The sequence below is a fragment of the Oncorhynchus mykiss genome, chromosome 8, assembly GCF_013265735.2.
Source record: "Oncorhynchus mykiss isolate Arlee chromosome 8, USDA_OmykA_1.1, whole genome shotgun sequence".
NCBI classification, from domain to species: Eukaryota; Metazoa; Chordata; class Actinopteri; order Salmoniformes; family Salmonidae; genus Oncorhynchus; species Oncorhynchus mykiss.
Genome location: NC_048572.1, coordinates 23240766 through 23259840, shown reverse-complemented (window position 1 = coordinate 23259840; position 19075 = coordinate 23240766). Strand labels below are relative to the sequence as shown.

The window sequence follows — 19075 nt, the reverse complement described above, 5'->3', positions numbered from 1 at the left end:
ATGATTTTCTTTAGGAATGTAGTGAAGTAAAAGTAAAAGTTGTCCAAAATATAAATAGTAAAGTAAAGTACAGATACCACAAAAAACGACTTAAGTAGGACTTTAAGGTATTTTTACTTAAGTACTTTACACCACTACTCAGCAGGGCTGAAGCCCACTGAAGTCAGTGGGCTAATATACTGTAGATGGAAATACAATGGAAACAATTTTTCATTGCTGTTGTCATTGAAACACATGTGGTCTGTCACTCACAACTATTTTTCTAACTGCTACTTCAAATGTAGAAATCCTGTCTTCGTAATGACATTTCAATGGTGATCTAATATGGGATGGTTTGCAGCTATGGTGGAATTTGTGACAGCAAATTGAATGCACATGTCAAATGACAATATTGTTATATCCTAATTTAGGATTTGTGAAAAACATTTAATGATTCCCATTTCTTTTTCATTGAAATGGAGATGATCTTTACACAAAATGTCTATGATCCTGAAAACACACAGACACACACACAGAGACTGTAATAGCCAGTGCTGCGATGTCAAACCTGGAAATAAAAGAAATGCAGAACATTTGTTATTATTTTTGTGTTTGTCAGTGATTCATGTAAACTATGTAAGAATATTGATAACATTTTATAATGATGAAGGTGGAACGGCCCCTTACCTGATGAATTACAGTTTCAGTATAATTAGTATAAATGTTCTTCAATTATTCAACTACATAAATATTGTATGATGCTACTGTTTCCAGCACAGCACTGGCAGCTCGGTCGGCATTACCAGCATCTTCCAGTGCGGTGCAGCGACACATCAGCCCAGTGAGGAATAGACCACAATGTACCACATATCAATGGATTTACAAAGACAGATGAACGTCAAGAGGTGTTGACCGCAACACGGCTTAAAGGGAAGGATTTGAGAATAAATAGCCTAATAACCACTCACTCAAAGGAAATGCCTGGCTAACTTCTATGGGTAAACGATCATTCGCAGGTATGTTATGTCACGCTATCAGATATACCGGCCGGTGTAATGTTAGCAATAGCTATCTAGTGCCCTTGTTATTTGGGTAAGACATTTTCTAAATAAACTAGTCTTTGTCGAGCATATTTTGCTAATCAATTACGATTAGTTGCTCTGAAATCTGTCCAATAATATAATTGTATAGTCGACTGAATTCTTTACAATTTGAAAGTGACATTTGTTGAGTTTTCGATGTCCTCCGTTATGACATTTTTGTCTGCATCGTATTGGAACATAATGGTAGATGTAGTTTTTTCCGGAACATTTTATTATGTTGGATTGGAGATTCATAATGGAAAACACTACATATCCCATGACAATGAACGGAGCGCTTTATTATTGCGTCATGTTTACATACGTCATAATTTGAGGACTCGAAGATGGCCTACTGAAATTCGCTGAAGCACTAGATTCAGATTTGTTTTGGGCAGAAACACTTGTTCGCTGTGTTGTAGAATACACTGTGATGTTTGCAGATAATATTCCATGTCTCGACATCAAAACCTAAACCATGTCTATCCAAACGCCCAACAAAAGTAAGTTGTAACGCTCATTTCAGACAACTAGTTACCTAGCTTAGCCAGCTAGTATGGTAGGTGGTCATAATCACTAACACAGGTAGTTCGTTAGCCTATGCAAACCCTTGCTATTGAATGACAGGATATGCTTTTGTAAAGAAAACGCTATGCGTTGCTGCTTGCTTGATCTGAGTGCATATAATTTCTCTCCCGCAGTCAACCCATGTTTTCTCGACACCTGACCGCGTTTGGCTCTCACTGGTTGCCCCCAACTCAGGCCCCATTGGGCGGCTGGAGGAACGTACATTTCCCCAGTTATCCATGTCGGCCGGGTGTGCCCCCTCCACCTCAACTCTCCCATCCCACCAGGCACCTCTCAGGGGCCTTCCAACCTCAAGATACCCATAACACCAACTGGGCAAGACTACAGTCCAAACAACACCTCCCACCAGGGTTCCCTTTTCACGGTTTTCCTCATCGACACTTCCAACTTGGACTGATGGAGTGCTCAGACAAGGAGCCTCCATACAAGCGGAGGAGGAGTTCAGATGAGAGGGCACCAGGGGATAGATCCAAGGGCTCCCCCAAACGAGAGTACGCACCAAGACAGGCTCGCAGTGCCGCAACCAGCCCCAACTGCTGGTTCAAAGACGGGAAACCACCGCCTCCTGGGACAAGTCCACCAAGACAGGCATTGGGTAATACTTCAGTTTCAAAAACTGCCGCTTTTCTTGAGAACACGGTTATTCTTTGATCTGGAATGAACCTGAGGTGGATTAGGTTTAGTCCAATATGGGCCCTGTCAAGCAGTGTCATTAACTTTCTAACCATATTGTTTTGTGCTGTTTGTGCTTTTCCAGAGCTGAAGAGACAATGGGAGGACTTTTCACACTGCTATAAGTCCAGACCCCAGTCTGGTGGTGGGAGGCGAGAACCACCCTTTGAGTTTTCTGTGATGTCGTATAACATCCTCTCCCAGGACCTACTACATGACAATAACTACCTGTACAAACACTGTAGCTCCTCCATCCTCAACTGGAATCACAGGCTCTCCAACATCCTGAAAGAGCTCAAAGAGCACAACGCAGATGTAAGTGAATGGTTTATGAATCATTACTGAAGGTACAAGAAAGTATCTCCCACCATTTACATGATCTATTGGCTTGTGATCGATTCAGATTTACCAACATTGATTATCATCACAAGGAACAGAAAACACAACATAGTGGCCCTGTTTTGACTAGTTTAAGTCTGTTTCCCTTAGAGCAAGTTAAAGTAGTGATGACACCGATTGTTTTAATGTTAGATGTGTACTGTGAAATGAAGTCAAACTTTGTCTCTATAGATAATGTGTCTGCAGGAGGTTCAAGAGGACCACTATGAAAAACAGATCAAACCCTCTCTAGAAGCATTAGGTAATTCACCCTGTTGGTCCCTTACTGTTTTGTATTCGGTGGTGCCCATATTGTTTTGTTTACTAAGCCTATTCTTAGTAAACAGAGCTGTAGCTCTGCCTATTGAAATTTGAAAGCCTGTCAAATAATACAACAACAATACTGCAAGTGATATTGCCTTTGGAGGTTACATATGATATGACCACTAGAGGGAGCCACGGGCATAGATAATTAATATTTTCTCAAACCACTTAGTGTTCCTGAAGAAAATTAAGTAGCACCAGCGCTTCAGGTATCCAAAACATATTTCCTCTTTCAATAATTAAAAAAACATTAAAAATCTACATTTTTTTTCATCACAGTTTGAGAAATGTGTCCTATTTTCTTTGATGTGGTGATTTATTTCACATTTCTTTCCCCAGGTTACCAGTGTGAGTACAAGAGGAGGACAGGCAGGAAGCCTGACGGCTGTGCCGTGGTCTATAAGAAGGACCGCTTCTCCCTGCTGTCCAGTCACCCAGTGGAGTACTTCCGCCGGGGCATCCCCCTGCTAGACCGGGATAACGTGGGCTTGGTGCTGTTACTGCGCCCCACGGGATCCTCCAGGCCGGAGGACTGCGTTTGTGTGGCCAATACACACCTCCTGTACAACCCCCGGCGCGGGGACATTAAGCTGGCCCAGTTGGCCATGCTGCTGGCAGAGATCAGTACAGTGTCCCGCCTCCCTGACGGCAGCTCCTGTCCCATCATCCTCTGTGGGGACTTTAACTCTGTGCCCTGGTCTCCCCTGTACAGCTTTGTTAGGGAGAGCAGGCTGGAGTACGACGGTATTCCCATAGGCAAGGTGAGGGCCATCATCTACACACCCAGCCTCTTTCTGTCACTTTCTGCAGTGAGATAAGAAGCTCAGTGGCTGAACCTGATTACTGCAGAGGGAACATAATGTTCAGAGAGAGCTGCTATAAAATGTGAGCTGCTATGAAATGTTCCTTGCGCTCTTCTCTATCAGACATGCTCTAGTATTTCTCATTCATTTTCAACCCGGTTTGAATGCCCGTTCAGTATGATTTTTATGCTTACCACCAAATAACCACATTAGTGTACTGCAAGTTGATTTACTGCGCTAGACAAAACGGTGTGAACCTATTTTAAAGCAACTGTGTGTGTGCAGGTGTCAGGGCAGGAGGAGAATCCCAGAGGCCAGCGGATCCTGACCGTGCCCATTTGGCCCCTTAGCCTGGGCGTCACCCAGCAGTGCCAGTATGCGACTGCCCCTACAGGTGACCTATCACAGTCCATCCACCACACTGGCTCAGTGAAGGGCCTCTGGCCGTTACCAACACTGAGGAAATGCACCTTTCTTTCTTCTGATCTGCATATGACGTTAATACTCTTCTTTCCTCCCAGATGTTGACAGGGGAATCACCAACCTGTCTGTGCAGGACTTTGCAGAACCACCTATGGCAGCTATGAACAGGTCCGTTATCTCCGGTTGGATTTCTGGGTTAAATAATCATTTAGTTGAGACAGTTTGATTTCTCCAGTCTCTGCTGTTTTACAGTCAGTTAGTTCTTAATTCTGTCACGTAACTGTAAGAGATCTGATCCTGTCAGAGGTGCTACATCAGGAGTTCCTCTGACTAACAGCCTTCAATATTAATGCTTTTCAAACAGTTGAGTCTCTGCCGTTCAACAGCACTGTAATCTGTTTTGACTGGCGTCTGCACATCTGACAGCTGAGGCTGATTTTATTTCCACCTCTGTCTCCCCGTCTCTCACCTTCTTCTCCCCCCCCCCCCCCCCCCCCCCCCTTCTCTCGCTCTCTCGTTTGCATGCCTTGGAGAATGGAGGAGACAGCAGTTAGCTACATCATTCCCCTACAATGTTAATTTGAAGCAAGTGGAACTGCTCATAGGGAGAAGTGACAAGTCTATGTCTAGATGATTTGTTGTTTGTCCAGTGGAGTCCGAACTACAAGCAGCAACTGTCTGTCTTAATTAGCGGTTGAAGTGACGCCAGTGCCCTGTGTGACTTTCTCTCCCCATGTCCAGACCCAGTATAGAGCACAGTCTGAGGCTGACGTCAGCTTACTCCCACTACCTGACAGAGGACAGCAGGCCTGAGATCACCACCTGTCACTCCAGGACAGCCATCACTGTGGACTACATCTTTTACTCTGCAGGAACTGGGGACATTTCCACTCAGCCAGGTACACACAGTATACCACATAACATCACACACACTATATACATCACATATGATTTGTTGATTGATTGTTACACGGATCTTGGAGCAGGGTGGCATCTGATAATCAATGTTTATAATGAGATCGATCCTGCAATGTGACTTCTGTAGATGCTGCAGTGCAGTGTGCTGTGAAGTGAGACTTCCAGGCTGCATAATGGAACTATGACTACATTTTCCCTGATCAAGATCGCATCTCGAAAAACTCAGGGAATTAAAGGATACTTGGGGATTTTAGCAAAGAGGCCCTTTATCTACTTCCCCATAGTCAGATGAACTAGTGGATACCATTTTTCTGTCTCCAGTATGAAGGAAGTTAGTTAGCATTAGCTTACAAAACTAACTAGTGTTAGCGCGATGACTGGAAGTCTATGGGTATCTGCTATCATGCTAAGTATCCCTTTAGCCATGTCTGTTTTCCTCCCAGAGGGTCCATTGCCAAGACATGGGCTGCAGCTGCTGGCCAGACTGGCCCTGGTGGGACAGACAGACCTGGAGGCCGTCAACGGGCTGCCCAATGAGCACAACTCCTCCGACCACCTGCCCATACTAGCCTGCTTCCGCCTCTGCCCCTGAGGCTGGATGTTAGGGTTCAGGGGTTAGCGCCTTGGACAGAACTGGGGGTCAAAGACCTGGGGAGACCCATAAATCCATCCATACCGCTCACCAGCAGCCAAACACCAATTGTACACAAGCTCACCATGGCTTTTGTCTCTCATCTCTCAAGATCTCATATCCCCAGGAAATGTTGGAAAGGTACAAACACTGACACTGGTAGATGTTGAACTTTAATTTCAAAGACATTATTGATGAATTTGGAGCTTTGCAGTGGCCTGACTCTAGTGTGTAGATCTAGGCTACTGCATCAAGATGTTTACACATTTTAACTTTTTCGTGTTATTTTTACATTGGTTGAAGATATGAAAATAGACACTTTTAGATTTGAATGATTTTATAAATGTTGATAAATTCATTTAAAAAAAATATATATATATATCTTAATTATGTCATGCAAGTACTATTGGGTTTGATAATTAGCAAAAATGAATGCAAAGTACTTACCAAGGAAGTATTTATATATATATATATATATATATATATATATATATATATATATATATATATACGAAGAGAAGGAAGAAACTACCTTGCAGCTGGCGGGACACCATAGAAGAGGTTTTATAGACTAGGCTGTTAAGTGTACTGTTAGACAACAGTCTCTTTGTCATCACACATTTCACAGCTCTGCAACAAAATCATCGGCACCTCCTGTAATCTCAGAAGGATTGCAAAATATATGCCAGCGCAAATTCTCAAATAAATCTCACAAGCTATCATCGGGCTCCCGAGTGGAGCAGCGGTCTAAGGCACTGCATCTCGGTGCTTGAGGCGTCACTACAGACCCTGGTTCGATTCCTGTATCACAACCGGCCGTGATTGTGAGTACCATAGGGCGGTGCACAAATGGCCCACGTTGTTAGGGTTTGGCCCGGTGTAGGCCGTCATTGTAAATAAGAATTTGTTCTTAACTGACTTGCCTGGTTAAATAAATAAAATCATCCATTGTCAAATGAACTACTGCTCTGTCGTCTGGAGTAATGTAAGAGCCTTTTTCATGGAATTCACCACTCTGGTAGACCAACCACTATATAAATGGATATGGTCAAAGACGTAAACACATGAAGCAGAACCAAGACCACCAAAACCCAAATTAGAGCAGGGCAAAATAGCTTTTAGTTTCAGAGCAGTGAAGTCCGGAACTCCTTGGCAGAAAGTTTTTAAAAACTTGCCAAATAGTTGTTTTACGAGATTAATTCATAAAATATCTTGAACAACTAGAGTCGGTCTAAGGTTATTGTAACACTGTATGCTATGTTGTATTTCAATTCATATATGCACACGGGCTGGGGGGTGTAACTCGTAATAGGAATGTGGGTCTTTGTGCTTTTACTTTGCTTTTGTTTTTCACATTTCTGGATGTTTTTTTTTTACATTTCTTAAGGACTCTTGGAAGACTAGCCTTTGAGCTAAAGGAGATTCAAATCAAATAATGTTAGTGTTGAAAATGAGGGCTATGTCCGTCACAGCTATTGTACTGCATGTAACACAATAATAGACCTGCAATTAAAGACACACTGTACCTGTTCAGCTCTCTGTAATAATGTCACATTACATTGAATGAGTTCCAGGGATTGTGTGAACAGTACCTCTCAGAGATTAAGGCACACTGATGGACAGAGAATCAATCAGTCAAATGTATTTATGAAGCCCTTTTTACATCACCCGATGTCACAAAGTGCTGTACAGAAACCCAGCCTAAAATCCCAAACGGCAAGCGACGCAGATGTAGAAGCATGGAGAGATGATCAGAGAAAATGTATCTTTCTCACTTGGGGCCTCATTTATCAACTGTGTGTCAATTTCATACTCAATTCTGGGGTACATGGAGATTCTGGGATTTGCAACATTGATGTCTTCATTGATAAATCACAGCCATATTCTATTTGTGCAGTCGTGAACGATACAACCCCGCCCGGACAACGCACACCATTCATCTTTAATGCTAAGAAAAGTGCCCTAATTTGCTGTATGATTTGGAGATGTAATTGGGCCTTAATAGTTCCTAAAAGAAAGCGCAATGGCAAATTTGATCACATTTCTATAGAGGTGTGGCTCAAACACCTCCCATTTCCCTCAAACGAACAATACGCCTATTTGCTTGCAACACAGTTGATCAAGCTTCCAGAAGTTGTGTGCACACATGGTTTGAGATAGGCTTAGAGATAGGCACACCTTTTTGCGTGCACACACCTTTGATAAACGAGGCCCCTGAAGAGGAATGAAGGTGAACCCAGGGTGCAGAACCTTGGGAGTATGAACAGCTCATTGATAAGAACAGCCATCTCTGCCTTTAGATGAGGAACCATTGGAATCAGTCCCTGACAAGACAACTTCTCTCAACATGTAGTCGTGTTTTTAATATTTTACACACTTCTCTAAGACCACACTGCAGATTCCTCAAGCCTCTTCCCAATATTGCACATCAATCTTTTTCTTTAGACCGAAACTAAGTCAGAGTTTAAGGACATTGAATTTGGATTTCCTTAGGCATAGAATCAGCTCTCTAATGTGTATTATTTTGGTTGCCTTATATAATGGCAACATTAGTGCTATAAACTGCCATTCTCAAGCACACAAACCGCTGCTGTGAAGACCATTGAATTAGATGTAGTGAATATCAAGTGGTTAGTCTTGTTTCACTAATTGGCCCTGCTTCTGTTTTGACATTGCTGACATTCTCGATAAAATATGATAAAGTCTGAAGCCAAATTGAATTAGCCTATGATGCCTTGCCAGTGACATGCCAACGGTTGTAAATAAAAAGATGAGCCCTTTCATACACACGTCCCATTCAAATATGTTCTCTGGACTTGATTTATTGCATCTCCTTTTTGACTCATTTTAAATTTGAATCTCTAAAATGATGCTGTTCTTGACTTTTGTCTTTTTTGTGTGCCAAAAGTATTAATTTCATTTGGTTCCTCACCACCTACTCCTGGCTGACATGTCTGGCTGATGGTGTGAATGAAAGCCATTAGGACTCAAGTCTCTGGTCTTAGAGTTAAGTGATGTTCTGCTGACATCTGCAAAGTCTCTGCTGCTACTGCTGCTTTGTGGGATTTCTGGGATGAGAGCGTTTACAGGCTTATCATTTGATGGTTGGTGAGATCCAGCCTCATTGGGGATCTTGCTTAGATATTGGATGAATCCCAATACTTTGAAGATGCTTCCTTTCCTTAGCTCTTGTCCTTTACCCTAATTTCCTGTTAGTTATTGCCTATTGTGTCATTTAGATCAGTTGGAATGAGGGATAGTAAACAAGGTGAGAACATTTTGAAATCTACTACAGTTTAATTTCTGAGTTTAGAGAGAGGGAGGCATTCCCTGAGCTGCTTGAGAAATGAGGGATTCATTTTATACACTGAACAAAAATATAAACGCAACATGTAAAGTGTTGGTCCCATGTTTCATGAGCTGAATAAAAGATCCCAGAAATTTTCCATACGCACAAAAAGCTTACTTTGTGCACAAATTTGTTTACTTCCCTGTTAGTGAGCATTTCTCCTTTGCCAAGATAATCCATCCACCTGACAGGTGTGCCATATCAAGAAGCTTTAATTTCTCTACCATAAACCGCCTCCAATGTCATTTTAGACAATTTGGCAGTACGTCCAACCGTCCTCACAACCGCAGACCACATGTATGGCATCATGTGAACAGTGACCCATGGTGGCGGTGGGGTTATTTTATGGGCAGGAATACGCTACAGACAACAAGCACAATTGCATTTTATTGATGGCAATTTGAATGCATGGACATACCGTGAAGAGATCCAGAGGCCCATTTTTTGTAAGATATCTTTGACCAACAGTTGCATATCTGTATTCCCAGTCATGTGAAATCCATAGATTAGGGCCTAATACATTTATTTCAATTGACTGATTTCCTCATATGAACTGTAACACAATAATATCTTTGAAATTGTTGCATGTTGCGTTTATATTTTTGTTCAGTATAAATCTGCTCTCTGTGTCGTTGCATGTCACAGCTGCTGTAAAACAGATTAATAGAGATTTGGAAGCACTATCCCAAAGAACTAGTAAGACCATAGCCTACTAGGGAATGTTATGACATTAATCATTTATATTATTATTATATAGTTGTGTGATATATTCAAATCTGGAATGATTTGATTGAATACCATAATTGTACATCCATTATGCCTGTGCCCCATGAAGAAATGTATTTTCACATTATTTCATTACCTACTTTCTGTCCTACCTGTTGAGTAAGAAATTACAGCAAAGACCGAATAGAAACATAAATCATTTTTTATTACAACACATGGTAGAGTTGATAAAAACCATTGTCAACTGATCAGTGTAACAGTAGGAGTTGGGAGGACATTATCTTCCACCAGCGGTCAAAATACAAAAATCACCCTGTCATCATCATACATGGAGAAAACCAGGGGCGGATTCTAAAGTCTCATTTCAATAGAATAGTGGTGCTGTAAGAAATGCTACCATTTGTTCTGCTATTGATCTTCCATCAGTACTTTTCCTTTTCAGCCAATGGGACAAATAGATCAGCCCTTTCCAGAAAGATATGAGAATAATACCAGCCAACTGGCAGCACCAGTGGCATGAGTATAAAAAATAACACTCTTAACACTCAGAGTCCTAGTACATTCCCATTTACGAGAAGAGGCCAAGAGAACACTCTTAACACCCAGAGTCCTAGTACATTCCCATTTACGAGAAGAGGCCAAGAGAACACTCTTAACACCCAGAGTCCTAGTACATTCCCATTTACGAGAAGAGGCCAAGAGAACACTCTTAACACCCAGAGTCCTAGTACATTCCCATTTACGAGAAGAGACCAAGAGAACACTCTTAACACTCAGAGTCCTAGTACATTCCCATTTACGAGAAGAGGCCAAGAGAACACTCTTAACACCCAGAGTCCTAGTACACTCCCATTTACGAGAAGAGGCCAAGAGAACACTCCTCATGAAACGTACCTTAATACAGGAAAAGCAGTCTCATCTAAAACGCTGAATTGCAGTGACTCAAAGGTAGAGTTCCACAGTCCACATCATGCTTTGAAAACACCTAAATATTCAGTAACACTTAGTCCCAACAGCACATCATTGCCTTTCAAGTTATCAACCACTAAATGCAGAAGGTGGTGGTATATTATAGTGGTGGTAGCTGGTTTAGGTTACTCATATTGTGCAGTTATTCAGATAACTTGTTTTTCTTTTCTTTTTTTTTTTAAAACACCATTTGGTAAATACAAAATGGATAAAAGAAATCCACAGTCATGAGTGGTACTGTTTTTCTTTAACCATTATCCCATTGGATGGTACTTCATTTTTCAAGCCTATTCAGTGGTCAAACAGTACAAACATAGCAAGACCTTTGAAAAATGATACTGCTACAATGTGGTGTGCTTCTTTAAAAATCACACCTCGTCCAAAGAATATCATCATCATCATCATCATCATCATCACAACAAAGTGTTTTCACCACGTCATAAAAACAACAACCAGCACGATTAAACACTGCACTCAGTAACAGATTTGTTCAAGAAACAGCGAATAATCACCAATAGAACTCAGCCACAACACAATTTAGCTCAACACTAAACAGTTAAGAGCACAACTCTAATTTAGCTACATCACTTAAGAGTATTATCTTTCAGTTCCCAGATTTGCAGCAGTGAAAGCAGTCTTTCCTCCCAGTAAGGGTTCTAATCAATCTGGAAAGCTGAAGAGTTAGATATGCAGTGGGTATGGTAAATGCAGTCTCCACTAAAGCTGACATTGCCTTCAAATTTCAGTCACGCTGTAAAGCTGAACTTCCGCAATGCATATTGAAAAGAGTGTTTAACAGTAAGTGTTTAACAGTAAGAATGTTAAACCTAGCCTGTATAGATTTGACAAACAATTGTATTGTGTAAAAGTGAAGCACATTCTGCTTCTATAGAGGATTGTAAAACCAAAGTCATACACTACATGGCCAAAAGTATGTGGACACCTGCTCGTCATCTCATTCCGAAATCACGGCGATTACTATGAAGTTGGTCCCCCTTTGTTGCTATAACAGCCTCCACTCTTCTGGGAACGCTTTCCGTCAGATGTTGGAACATTGCTGTGGGGACTTGCTTCCATTCAGCCACAAGAGCATTAGTGAGGTCGGCACTGATGTTGGGCGATTAGGCCTGGCTCGCAGTCGGCGTTCCAATTCATCCACAAGGTGTTTGATGGGGTTGAGGTCAGGGCTCTGTGTAGGCCAGTTACGTTCTTCCACACCGACAATCCATTTCTGTATGGACCTCGCTTTGTGCTTTGCCATGCTGAAACAGGAAAGGGGCTTCCCCAAACTGTTGCCACAAAGTTGGAAGCACAGAATCGTCTAGAATGTCATTGTATACTGTATGCCTTTTCCAGAGTCAGTTTGGAACTCGGTAGTGAGTGTTGCAACCGAGGACAGACGGTTTTCACGTGCTACGCGCTTCAGCACATTTCCACTTCCCAATAACAGCACTTACAGTTGACCGGGGCAGCACTAGCACGGCAGAAATTTGATAAACTGTCTTGTTGGAAAGGTGGCATCCTATGACAGTGCCACATTGAAGTCACTGAGCTCTTCAGTATTGGTCATTCTACTGCCAATGTTTGTCTATGGAGATTGCTTGGCCGTGTGCTCGATTTTATACACCTGTCAGCAACGGGTGTGACTGAAACAGCCGAATTCACCAATACATATACTTTTGGCCATGTATATTAAGCTGGTTATTTTGTGCTTATAGTCTTTCAGACGGCTGGTGCCAATAGTGTTGGCCTTGATGGTATACTGTCAGACTAGCAGCACCATTCACAATTTGATCGTTAGAATAAAACATTTTAATTAGAAACATAAGAACTGATATGTTCTCAGCTCGTTCAGGATTCAAGAAAATGAGACTGGATTTCAATTCTGCTGCAATCTCGAAACTATTTAGATTGAGGAAGACATACAATGATTTATCATTTCCCTTTGATGTGCATAGCTTGTTTAACCAAAAGCTATAAAATGTTATATTGTTCAGTTGGCACCCTCCTGGATATCTGATGACTTTTGAATACTACAAAAAAAAATGGAAACAATCTTCAACACCGCATCATGGCAGTTGAGATGGCATAGAAGCCTTGATTTGACTGATGTGTCTGTCTTGTGGTGTTCAGTTCAGTATTTGCATTCTTAACTTCAAGATTCTGTGATAGGATTCAGAAAGGCCTCAGGTTAGGAGCTACATAATATTATCAGACATGTTTTCGTATACGTCTGTATGCTGAGGTGTAACAGAGTTGACATTTTGAAGCAACACGTCACGGTCAAATTCTCTTGGGATTAAAAAGGTAATGTTCTGGCTAAGCTCCAAAGCATCATTGTCACAAGCTTTGATTTCCTTAAAAGATTAATTGATCTGGGCCTGGTTTCCCAAAAGCATCATAAGCGATGGTTCTAACGTTGAACTTAGCCTTAAAATGCTTTTGGGAAACCAGGCCCAGCACTGTATCTGTGAGAGAGGAGGGTCTATAGAGACAGAGACAGGGGGGATAATCTAACCGAGAGTCAGTGTCAGGGCTGGGGTTTAGCAGAGTACTCAGCAGGCTCTCTGCTTGACTGCCCTGGTCTTTGGCCCCTCTCTGTTCCCCTCACCTAAAGCCTACAGTACCTCCTGTTTCCTCCAACTCTTCTCTCACCCTTTCACTTCCCACATCATCACACGGACTACAGCTCAGCCCAGCAGATAACTACTTAACATCCTCTACAGGCTTAGGCATTACAACAACCGTTCAGTCTATATATTAATTATATTGAAAAAAAAAATAGATGATCAGTCACACTATTTGATCCTTTTTACATAATGTCAACATACTGTCGGCTATTTTTTTAACCCACAGATTCTGTTTTTAAAAACGAATCTTCACATTGTAGAAGTAAACGAAATGTGACTGTTGCTCTCCTACACAAAAGCACACAGGCTATACAAAAACTGATTTTTTTAAAAACGATGTAGAGAATCCAACATATGTACTTCTCTAAACGCATGAGAGGTCTTGATATGATGTCTTCATGCAATTTAGGCATCAGTCCTTCATTAAAAACATAATAGATATGTATGCAAATGTATAATGTGGCTAATGCATGTGTGGAGGTGTATAATGAAACACACCTCTTGTTCAGGCTTTTGTTCGTCTGGTCATGAAGGACAGGAAATATATACCTTTGATATATTCAATGTATTTGTTCCTACTGGATGTCAGCCTCCAGTTTAGCACTGAGCATAATGTCATCATCTTCCCCCTATAGAAGAGGCTGGCAAAACCCTATAAATACTTTAGAATTATGATATACACAATGTCAGGTGAACATATGTGAGGGAGGCGGACTGGGTGGTCAGAGTGGAGACCAGGAGAATGTAGTCCAGTTCCAAGGAGTCTCAGATGCGGATCTGGTAGCCGTCGGTCAAAGTGCTGAGTTCTGCAGGTTTCCGATCCAGAGCCGCAGGACTGAGAGAGAGAGAGAGAGAGGGACAAGACAAATGTAGTGTCATCATGTAGAGCAGTAAAAGACAAGAAGACAATCAAAGTAAGACCCAGTCACTTCAGTTGAGGAACTGTATGGGCACATCAGACACACTCAATAACTTCCTATTGAAGTGATTACAGTATCCTTAAAAAATATATATATTATTCCATCTAGTTTGTTTAATATAAGGAATGTGAAGTGATTTAAACTTTTACTTTTGATACTTAAGTATATTTAAAACTAAATACTTTTAGACCTTTACTCAAGTAGTATTTTACTGGGTGAATTTCATTTTTACTTGAGTCACTTTCTATTAAGGCATCTTTACTTTTACTCAAGTATGACAATTGGGTACTTATTCCACCACTGGACACACTCTATAACTTCATATTGAACTGATTACAGTATTGGACACCTCAGACCCACTCAATAACTTCATGGAGGAAGATGGAGTGGAATAAAGAGAGGCGGGGGGCAGATAGAAAGGGAGTAGAGGGAGAGAGAAAGAAGAGAAGGGTTTGAAGTGTGAAGCAGCGGGGTAGTCTCAGTCAGCCAGTCATCTCTTTTTAATCCTGCTTTGTGATGGTGGTGTCCCGTCAGCTCAGCCCCGCACTGCTCCACTTCCCCTGTCACTGCTATCATGCTTACACACAGACACACACACCTGCATTCTCAAGCCCTAAATAACCACACACACAGCACCTTCCCTCTGACAAAAATACTTTTCAGTCCAGAGATCAAAGAGAAGAGGTATTTCTATAGAGGCTTATGGGTTAGACCTTCATAAATAAGCTCTCTCCAAAGTAACAAAGGTTTCCTATTTCCCTTCGAATGTCTTCGGTGTTCAATATTCTGCTTGACATGAAGCCCTGAAAGCACTTCTCCTGCCTGTGCTTCTCTCACTCAATCCCCTCCCTCAGAGTGTATTTCCTGCTCACCATCCTTTCCCATTGATTTCCATCTCCCCCAGCTCCCTCTGCCAGAGAGGGAGAAGAACTCATCTCAACATCAAACCAGTCCAACAATGCAGGCGGTGTAAGCGTGTGCGTGTGTGTGTATGCTGGTATATGTGTATCTAAGACTACTTCCTCAGTGCCCTGGACAGCACACCTACTCCTTCCCCTGGTGATCCAATCAACAGCATTCTGTCTTCCAGGGAGAGGGGGAGCACAGAGCCCAGGATTTCAACACCCAGCGCACCCAGTCAGTCGATCAGTCAGCCAGAAAGGCGTCAAATTTCTCTGAGTACACCATTCTCACACAGTGGCTTCCAAGCAGCTCTGCTTAACAGCCCATCCTTCACCACAGGCCACAGAATTAACATCATTCCTCAACACAGAGAAACACCACTCTGCTTAACTATTCAGACTAAAGCCTGTAGACTTCACTAAGTCCTCTGGGAGGGCACAAATTACCTGTTGGTAGGCTTTGTTTCAGTGCTGATCAAAACAATTACAACTGTGTTGATTGAGCCCCTGTAAGGATCACAGCCTATGCATGGCTTTCACAGCTGATTACACACTGTTGAACAAAGAGCTTTGTTAAAGAATAATAGAGGAGAGGAGAGAAGAGGAGAGGAGAGGAGATGAGAGAAGAGGAGAGGAGAGAGGGCTGGACTGAAGAGGAGAATCTAGGGGCAGCAGAAGGACAGACACAGCAGTCAACACCCAGCCCACCGCAGAATAGACAACACCCATCCCACCGCAGAATAGACAACACCCAGCCCACCGCAGAATAGACAACACCCATCCCACCGCAGAATAGACAACACCCAGCCCACTGCAGAATAGACAACACCCATCCCACCGCAGAATAGACAACACCCATCCCACCGCAGAATAGACAACACCCAGCCCACCGCAGAATAGACAACACCCATCCCACCGCAGAATAGACAACACCCATTCCACTACAAAATAGACCACATCCAGCACACTACAGAATAAACCACATCCCGCCCACCACAGAATAGACAACACCCATACCACCACAGAATAGACAACACCCAGCCCACCACGGAATAGACAACACCCAGCCCACCACAGAATAGACAACACCCAGCCCACCACAGAATAGACAACACCTAGCCCACCACAGAATAGACAACACCTAGCCCACCACAGAATAGACAACACCTAGCCCACCACAGAATAGACAACACCCAGCCCACCACAGCCCATGCAGAACCGACAACAGCCAGCCAATCTACTGTACAGGCTGCCGCTACAATGTACAGCTACAGAGGAAAGATAGTAGGAGATACAAACAGTAATGACAATGACAAGGCCCTTGGTTTGACCACTCTTAGCTTTCCTTGCCTCAACAACATCACTAAATATTTCACTTATCCGAAAACAGGTTTACATGCAGTATTGTTGTCCATTAGAATTACCTTGCATTTGATATTAAGAAACCGGGTGGGTCTAGAGACTCTAAAATGTATCTCCTTCAAAAGCAAAGGTTTCTTGGAGAGTGGGCTAAACCTCTAATTGATAAAGCCAGATGACAGTGACACAGAGTGATAGAGTAGAGCGCTGCCCTGGAGCATTCTGTCTCCCTGTCTGACTGCTGCTTTCCTTTGCCTGAGAGGAAGATCCCAAGGAGGAATACAATATTCATACATACCCCATCATATACCTTCATCGCCATGGAGACTAGTTCACCTCTATCTTCAACTTGCATCTCCTGCAAAGTCTTTGTCTATTAAGTGAAGTTCATTTCAGCCTTTCTCTCAGCTTTACATGTCTGTGTGTATGAGAAGGATCCCTATGAGCTGAAACCACCTGCTGAGCAGAGCTCTGGATAACTGCATAGAGTGCATTACCTCCTGATTCAGTCTTTTTAACGGCACTGCTAACACGTCTATGGGTTCATCTACTGAAGCATTCATCCACAACAGAGGGGATTTTCCAAGCTATTCAGGGACACATCACGCTCTCAGTGTAGCTTTTATTCACCATTTAACCAAATCGATTTAATACGTTCATAAACCACTGTGGGAATAAAAATCCAGTCTTCACAAATCAATGTTATTTGGCAGCGCACATTCGCCCCATTAAACAAACCCCATAGCTACAAATCTCCGAGCGGCGCCACTCGATGAGCAGGCAGTGGATGGAGGGAGGGCATTAGCAGGCTTCCACAGATCTGTTAGAGTTACTCTCCACTCTTTGTACACAAACTCTGACTGCCGATGACATTTTCTGAGGCGCTGGCTGAATAAACATTTCTATAACATGGATAGACTATGTCGGTTGCGTCTGGATTTGAGGTGAATTATTGAATATGTTGTGACAGAGGGACACTGCTCCCTAGGGGGCGACATGGTAAGACATGGGACACGAGGACATTTCAGGGGGTGGAAAAGACTCTTCCTCAATAATTAACATCTCACAGGAGGCGACAGGCAGAGAAGTGGGTGTCTAAGAACAGGCCCGAAATAACTGTCAGATTGGGGGGTGGTGCTGAACACATAGACCTTGGCCTGAAGCCCCTCTTTAAATGTCACTGTTGTTCTCTTAGAAGAGCCCCCTCCCACTCCTTTGGTCTGTCAGGATAGACAATGTACTTCATTGTTCTCAATTACTACGGTGTAGAAGCCACTTCAAGTGGTGATTACGCACACGCACGGACACACATTCACAAACGCATACACACATATAAATGTACGTAAGCATGCACGCACACACACAAACAAGCGTGCACACACACAAAACCACGCACACACACACCAGATGCCAAAGGATAAAAGGTTTCCTATCATGTAAAATCACATCACACATACCCGTAATGCAGGCATGACAGAAATCCCCTGGCCATTTCACTGTGTCCATTCCAACAGGGGCGTGGGTTACATTATTAGGCTTTGGGATGCTGAGATGATTGGTACTATGATAAAAACCAAGTATCAAGCATCTCCTCTGTCGGAGATGGGCTGGGGATTACCAGAAGGCATCTGTCTCATGCATGTGGATCCTCCTCTCCGTGTGTGTTCCCTGAGCGACGCTGCAGCTGCTGCACTGAGTCAGCCCCAGAGCCTCTGCCTGCCCTCTGCCAGCTGAGAGGAGACCAAACCAGGCCAGGAGGATGGGAAAAGAGGGCTCTCATCTCGCAAGATAGCAACAGGGCACTGTGTGTGTGTGTGTGTGTGTGTGTGTGTGTGTGTGTGTGTGTGTGTGTGTGTGTGTGTGTGTGTGTGTGTGTGTGTGTGTGTGTGTGTGTGTGTGTGTGTGTGTGTGCTTGCGTGTGTGTGTGGGCTTGCGTGTGTGTGTGTGTGCTTGCGTGTGTGTGCTTGCATGTGTGTGTGTGCTAAAAAAAATCTAGTTTGTTTTTAAATAAAGTATCAGTGAGAGTGGGAGACAGGTGACTCTCCAGAGTTTCTCTCCGAGCCTCCATCTTGTCAGAGAAACTCCCTTGACAACACTTCCTGTCCAGTTACTCTGTCTATCTCTGTGTGACATGCTCAGTCAACAGCAGACTTATGGGAAATGACCTAAGAGTCCATGCATAAATCCCAGGATGCCTTCTGCACAGAATTGAGGTAGAAGTTGCCCTTCAACACAGATCTAGGATTACACTAGTCCCATTCCTAAACTTAACCAATAGAGGATGAGACAAGATCTGACTCTGTATCAGTGGTTCGTGGGGAGGGGCAACATCTTCCAACTCCACTCAACAGTGCACATATCCCAGCAGCCTCTTTGTTAGGGCAGGGTCTTCCTGAATCCTCCCAGTGTGCTGGTGAGTGATAAT

At 42.9% G+C, this 19075-nt stretch overlaps 2 protein-coding genes across 7 annotated transcripts in view; one reads left to right on the top strand and one right to left on the bottom strand.

The window, feature by feature from the left end:
• The first annotated feature begins 718 nt into the window (after positions 1-718).
• On the top strand, positions 719-6254 carry angel2 (angel homolog 2 (Drosophila)). Of its 3 annotated transcripts, none has more exons than XM_036985054.1 (9): positions 719-995; positions 1760-2241; positions 2404-2633; positions 2889-2958; positions 3360-3781; positions 4109-4217; positions 4345-4414; positions 4988-5145; positions 5587-6254. In XM_036985054.1, exons 2-9 carry the CDS (start codon positions 1767-1769, stop codon positions 5754-5756), a joined length of 1704 nt encoding a protein of 567 aa, XP_036840949.1. In that variant the 5' UTR covers positions 719-995; positions 1760-1766; the 3' UTR covers positions 5757-6254. The 3 variants fall into 3 exon arrangements, with proteins under 3 accessions (XP_036840949.1, XP_036840948.1, XP_021467691.2); XM_036985053.1 differs by lacking the exon at positions 719-995 and adding an exon at positions 1373-1561; XM_021612016.2 differs by lacking the exon at positions 719-995 and adding an exon at positions 1374-1561 and having other exon boundaries at positions 5608-6254.
• Positions 6255-10054: 3800 nt separating this feature from the next.
• The window catches only part of vash2 (vasohibin 2), a 28258-nt gene continuing 19237 nt past the window's right edge, over positions 10055-19075 (bottom strand). For all 4 annotated transcript variants that reach the window (XM_021612014.2, XM_021612012.2, XM_021612013.2 and 1 more), the window contains one exon: positions 10055-14304. In XM_021612014.2, coding sequence (XP_021467689.1) covers positions 14235-14304 — 70 coding nt within the window. In that variant the 3' untranslated portion in view covers positions 10055-14234. The remainder of the gene's footprint in view (positions 14305-19075) is intronic.